This window comes from Poecilia mexicana, unplaced genomic scaffold, assembly GCF_051168715.1.
Source record: "Poecilia mexicana isolate PSO_F unplaced genomic scaffold, ASM5116871v1 scaffold_3, whole genome shotgun sequence".
Classification (NCBI taxonomy): Eukaryota; Metazoa; Chordata; class Actinopteri; order Cyprinodontiformes; family Poeciliidae; genus Poecilia; species Poecilia mexicana.
The window spans coordinates 35,092,430-35,098,302 of NW_028263372.1; the positions used below are offsets into that span (position 1 = coordinate 35,092,430).

Sequence of the window (5,873 nt, forward strand, 5' to 3'; positions counted from 1 at the left end):
CTCCAGTCGAACGCCTCCAACCCTCATCAACACAGCTGACCCAACATGTGCTCTGTGTGTGTGTGTGTGTGGGTGTGTGTGTGTGTGTGTGTGTGTGTGTGTGTGTGTTTCTCCTTTCATTAGTCGATGTGATCTGCTTGTCACTTCCTACGTTGTTGCGTTGAGACACATTTGTACTTCAAAGAGAAGCTCCTCATTATTTCCCTGATGGCTCGTATAAATGTAGAGATGATCTGCAGGCAAACAAACCAGCACATGCAGGCAAAGCAGAGAATGAAACTTTATTTTCAACATATTTTACTACTAAAACATTTTAAAAAAGTGGCACGCATGATGGTCAAAACTGTCATGTTGAGACTTGCGATTGGTCACCAAATGTTTGCAAAAACTATTCTGTTTGTGCAAACATTTGCACAAACAGAATAGTTGCTAAATAAATAAGCATTCGGTGTTTTAAAGAAGTAAGCAAAGCAGTCAAATTTGTGTATTGACCTGTAAATCATTGTAGATTTTCATGGTTCGCAAGTTAAATTTTCTAGATTTTTTTAAAATCTTACAGGCAACAAAAACAGGATATTGCTCCCTCTTACTTTATTTTGCTAGATTTATGAAATTACCGTGTCCAAGACTGCAATTTAGGAAAAGACACTGGATAATTTTTAACCACTATTCCTAATACATTATATATATTTAATATATATAATTTTATGTACTGTATTTGGTCTTTATTTATTCGGTTTTACATTTATGCCTTCATTGAAAAGGAATGGCTCTATATGCCTGTTTATGACATGAACATGATTCTCTGGGGTGTCCAGCATTTTTTAAAGAGGGGACCCTGGCCCCACCTTACCCCTGCTTGGGGACACCACTGTAAAAACTCAAAACAGGATTATAAAGAAAAATGATTATTTTCAAGTTCATTCATAGATTTATTTTTTTATGTTAATCTAACATTTAAAGAAATATTAAATCAAATTGATTTTTTAAATCTATTTTTGTCATGGCTAATCAATTATTTCCTAATAGTACTTGATTCAAGCAAAATCCATCGTAAGTAAAGACAAAAAAAAAATGTAATCAGTCCTGGAATTTACATCAAATTAGTTTTTATTGTCAAAAGTAACACAAAGTACCGAAATATGAAAATACAAAGATGAATTTTTTCAGACTCAGGTTTGAAGTCAAGCGGATCAAGTTTGGCCGTCAGATTGAACGCAACCTTTTTGGCTATTTTTTCTTCTTTTGCTACTTTTTCTTTTCTTTTATCTAATTTATAACATCAAGTATTCCATCAGCTGAAAAACTGCTGCAATTAAAATGATAGGTAGCTGATTTAATAGTTCTTCCAAATCAAGCGAACAAAAACATTGCTTTACAATATTTTCAATTTTTAAAACCTAATTTCTTCTATATTTTCATCATTTTATTTTAATGCAGAAAAGTCAGTATTTTCATTTCTAGTTAACTAAATTCTGAATGTAATTTGTCTTTAAATCTACTTCATGAAAAAGTCCAGAGATCAACACAAGAATGTTATTAATTCTCTTTTTAATCCAAAAAAAACACAGAAGTTGCTCAAAACCAGCCTGGAAAAGCCAGAACCGCTCAACGCTCTCGGTTAAATTTTTATTTAAAAATATGTAGAAACAGGAGCACATGTGTAAACACACACCAACAGCGGAGACGCTCCGCTCAGCATCAACCTGGACCGGAACAAAAGCCACAAAAAGCAAAAAAACAAACTTCACAGCAGCACTTTCACCCTCTCAAAGTAAATCCATCCAGCTCAGCGCGTTGCACATCACAAACCTCAACAACTTCAGCAAACGTTTAATCCTGAAATCAAATAAAAGCCAGAGTTTAACTACTCGCTGTACAGAAACGCAGCTACTGCAGGAGTCTGGGAAATGACTGGAGACCCTCAATTCAGCACAAATGTTTGCACCTTTAGCTCCAATTTTTTATTAAAACTAAAAACTAAACTTCAGCAGCACCAGAGACCTCCACACTGCAAAAACACAAAATCTTAGAGTATTTATGATCTAGTTTCTAGTGCAAAACCTTAGTACACTTGAAATAAAAGAAATAAGTTACAAGTAACTTTTCAGTTTGTTTTTTGGAAACAATTATTTAAGGAATTAAGTAATTATTTATTTTAAGTAAATAATTTAAGGAATCATTGACATAAAATAAGCTTCTATATTTTGATGAAAAGTTACTTCTAAATTATTTTAGTCTTTTTTCAAGAGCACTATGATATTTGCACTATCAACTAGACAAAAATACTTGGTAGGATTTTGTGTTTTTGCAGTGCAGAGAGCTCCAGCCCTGGTCAAAAATAACTTAAAGTGCAATAGAGGAGGCTGAGAAAAGCAACCCTAAAATTAAAGGGTTTACTGGAACCATCAGGAAGGAAATGGTAGCATTTCTAATCTGCTTCGTTTGGATGTTTCCTGTCACTAGAAACGCTGAAACTGTTCAGAAACTAAAGTTAAAGTGACAGTTTTATTTCAGCTGAGTCAAAGGTTCGACTAAAACTCAGCAGCAACGAAACCAACAACATGGCCGCTCGTTACTGGAGGTAATCAGTCAAGAAGCCTTTTTTTTTTTTCTAAATTTAGCGCTTTCCTTTTGTTCTAAGATGCATCAGGTTTGGCTAACAGTCTGGACCTTCGTCCTGCGGCTCGTCCTGGAACGGGTAGCTGAGCGCCGGAGGGAAGCCCTGAGTCCGCGGCAGCTCGTCCAGCAGCACCAGGTCCTCCACCTCCCTGCCTCTGTAGCGCCGCCTGCAGATCTTTACCGTGACTTTCCGGCCCTGGAACACCTTCAGCGCCTCTTTGGAGGCCATAGCCTTGGCGGCAGCCTCGTCGCGCCCGTAGCCCGTGCCCATGTAGACGGTCTGGCAGCGGATTTCGCACACATGGCCATCCTTCTGCGTGCGTCCTGCCGGGAGGCCCGCAATGTCCTTCAGCGGCACGAACACGCATGTCACCGTCTGTTTGCACGATTCCACGCAGCTGCGCAGGATCTCGAAGTGGTCCAGGTTGGGGCCGAAGCCGCCGGCCGACACCAGTTTCCACGCCACAGCCTTGTAGAGACGGTTGAAGAAGGGCTGCTGCTCCGCCGGAGCCTGAGGCGGCGGCCCGGACTTCTGGATGGCAGACCGCGCCGCCGCTCTCCTGGACGGTCGGCCGTCGGCTTCGGTTCTGGATCGCTTCACACAGCCTTCGGGGTCGCCGTCTGGGAACAAAGACAGAACGTTGTTGAAGCAGAAGAAGACGTGTTTAATGATGAAGAAACACTCCATCAAAATCAGATGTCCTTTTTAAAATCCCAAGTTAAAGCAAACAAAACTCAAACTGTTTAGTAAAACCCAACCAGCATCACTTTTATGCTTCACAATAATAAAAATGTGCTTTTCATCACCGTCTGGGGCGCTGCGCTTTCCTCTGGCTGTGATTCCATCTCTCGTCGTTTTGTGGACCGGCGGGTCCTGGACGGCGATCCCCTCGCCCATATCCTTGATCTTGTCCATGACAGCCTGCGGGTAACTGAGACAGAGAGGAGAGCAAAGTTACATCAGCTGGATGTGCAGAGAAGCTGGAAAAAGCTCAGAAGGTACCGTTTTCTGGTTGTTGATTTCTAAAATTAGTCCACTTTGTTGTTAACTGCTAAAAAATGTTGGTAACACTTTATTTGAAGGGGGGTGAATAAGACTGTCATGACACTGTCATTAACATGACATAAAACCCATCATGAACATGAATAAGCCTTCATGAATATTTATGACTGTTGTCATAAAGCGTCATTCGGTAAATTATGACACTTTTAATATAAAGTTGACATTATTCAAAATGTCTGTTATGACAACTTGACATTAACCAGGAAATCATTACTGTTTAAACTTTACCTTTAATAACATAAAGTTACCTAATTTTTAAAGTGCAATCAGTAATACTTTTATAACAAATTTATATCAGTAATGATTTATTGGTTAATGTCAAGTTGTCATAACAAAGACATTTTGAATAATGTCAACTTTGTATTAAAAGTGTCATAATTTACCGAATGACGCTTTATGACAACAGTCATAAATATTCATGAAGGCTTATTCATGTTCATGACAGGTGTTATGTCATGTTTATGACAGTGTTATGACAGTCTTATTCACCCCCCTTCAAATAAAGTGTTACCAAAATGTTTGACTTCATTTCTTGATGGTAAAGCTGAAAATCGTTATTAATTAAAATGTTGCATAAATACAAAGTCACGTGACAGATTAGGGCCAAGCAAAGATTTTTAATTATCAGAATAAAGTAGTAATATTAGAATGAAGTAGTAATTTTAAGAAAACTCTAACACGAAAATTAACAAAAAATTAAAACGAGGAATGTTGAGCACCTTGTGAAGTTAAACTTTGGTATTGGTTTTAGAGATAAATACTTCATCTTTAAACTAATCAGCATAAAATTATGATCAGAATTTCAAACTATTTAGCAAACAACAGAGTTTATCGTGAGGAACTGAGCTGCTTATGTTAGATCTTGAGAACCTTATAAGCTTTTTTTACTGTTAAAATTACTTTTAAATGTAATTTTATTACATTTTTATGATAAAATTGAGTCTTTTTTCAGCTAATGTTATGACTTTATTCTCTTAATTAAACAAAAATGATCATAGGCTGTTCCTTATACTCTGTTGTACAATTCATAGACCAGACGATTTAAATAAAAAACACTTTTTGAAAATATTTTCTGTTTTTAATTTATTTAGTGAGAAAACATTGATTTAAATTGGAAATGGTTTGAAAAAAATCTAAAACTTTATTTTTATGCCATACTGCTGAGCCCTATTGTGATGACAGCATTCATATAGAGTTGCACAATATGTTACATTGCAGACATTACTCTATATTAATGTGTGCAATACTGAAAATAACTTGATGCAAAACCTGGGAGGACATTATATTCAAAATAAGATAATATTAACCACTATTTGTGCAACAACTATAAAAACAATAAATAGTTTTTTCACGTGTAAGAGCATTTAGTTTGTTTTATTTAATGTAATTTTAAATCTATATTTTAATAATGCTAGTTTGGTGCTCTTGGGGCCCCCTGGTGGTGTGGAGGCACTAAGCAGCCGCTTATCTCTCATACGCTTTGGGCCGGCCCTGGTTAAAGTGAATGTCCAGTCCAGAGAGACCTACCTGCAGCCGAGGAAGACGTGGTTGGCCCAGACCATGGACAGAGACAGCAGCCTGTCCAAACTGCTGCTGCAGATCCCCGGCTTCACCGTGGGAAAAGCCTCCATGTTCCTCAGGATGAACTCCCTCCGAGCAGACCACTGCTTGCTGCTCTCACAGTAGCCCCGAAACGACTCGATCCACTGGGCCAGCTGCGGGTTCTGGCTCAGGTACTCTGAGACGTCATCTCCACATCTCACCCCCGCCATCCCTGATGGACACAGGGACAGTGATTCCAAAACTTCCGCTCTGAATCAAAGCAGCACCCAAGTTAGACCGACTCAGATTAGCATTAACCAACATGAAAAACAAGTAAGGATAGCTTAAGCCGTTGAATATCTCGTGTTGTGCTGTTATTACCTCACCTGGCTGTTTAATTTAACTGACCAGTAATGTTACAAAGTGGCTCTCACCTGCTGACGATAAGTTGAACCAAACGTCAAGTCGAGAAACATTAGCTAAACCAAAAGGCCCACGAAGAACTACGAAGCATCGTTTATCTTACATGGGATAAGCAACAAGGCCGCCATTGTTTTGGAGTCAATATCTCCTCGTTTAACATTAAGAAACTCTCACATGCTGCGCTGTTTCTGTTGCGATAAGCTGCTAGCTAGCTACATTGTCG

At 38.5% G+C, this 5,873-nt stretch overlaps 1 protein-coding gene across 2 annotated transcripts; it reads right to left on the minus strand.

Annotated features, from left to right (window-relative positions):
- Positions 1 to 1,092: 1,092 nt before the first annotated feature.
- cdkn2aip (CDKN2A interacting protein) lies at positions 1,093 to 5,858 on the minus strand. Of its 2 annotated transcripts, none has more exons than XM_088004498.1 (4): positions 5,662 to 5,858; positions 5,213 to 5,497; positions 3,430 to 3,554; positions 1,093 to 3,243 (listed from the first exon to the last, which is right to left on the minus strand). In XM_088004498.1, exons 2-4 carry the CDS (start codon positions 5,455 to 5,457, stop codon positions 2,660 to 2,662), a joined length of 954 nt encoding a protein of 317 aa, XP_087860624.1. In that variant the 5' UTR covers positions 5,458 to 5,497; positions 5,662 to 5,858; the 3' UTR covers positions 1,093 to 2,659. The 2 variants fall into 2 exon arrangements, with proteins under 2 accessions (XP_087860624.1, XP_014867339.2); XM_015011853.2 differs by having other exon boundaries at positions 5,213 to 5,459; positions 5,662 to 5,857.
- Positions 5,859 to 5,873: the final 15 nt, after the last annotated feature.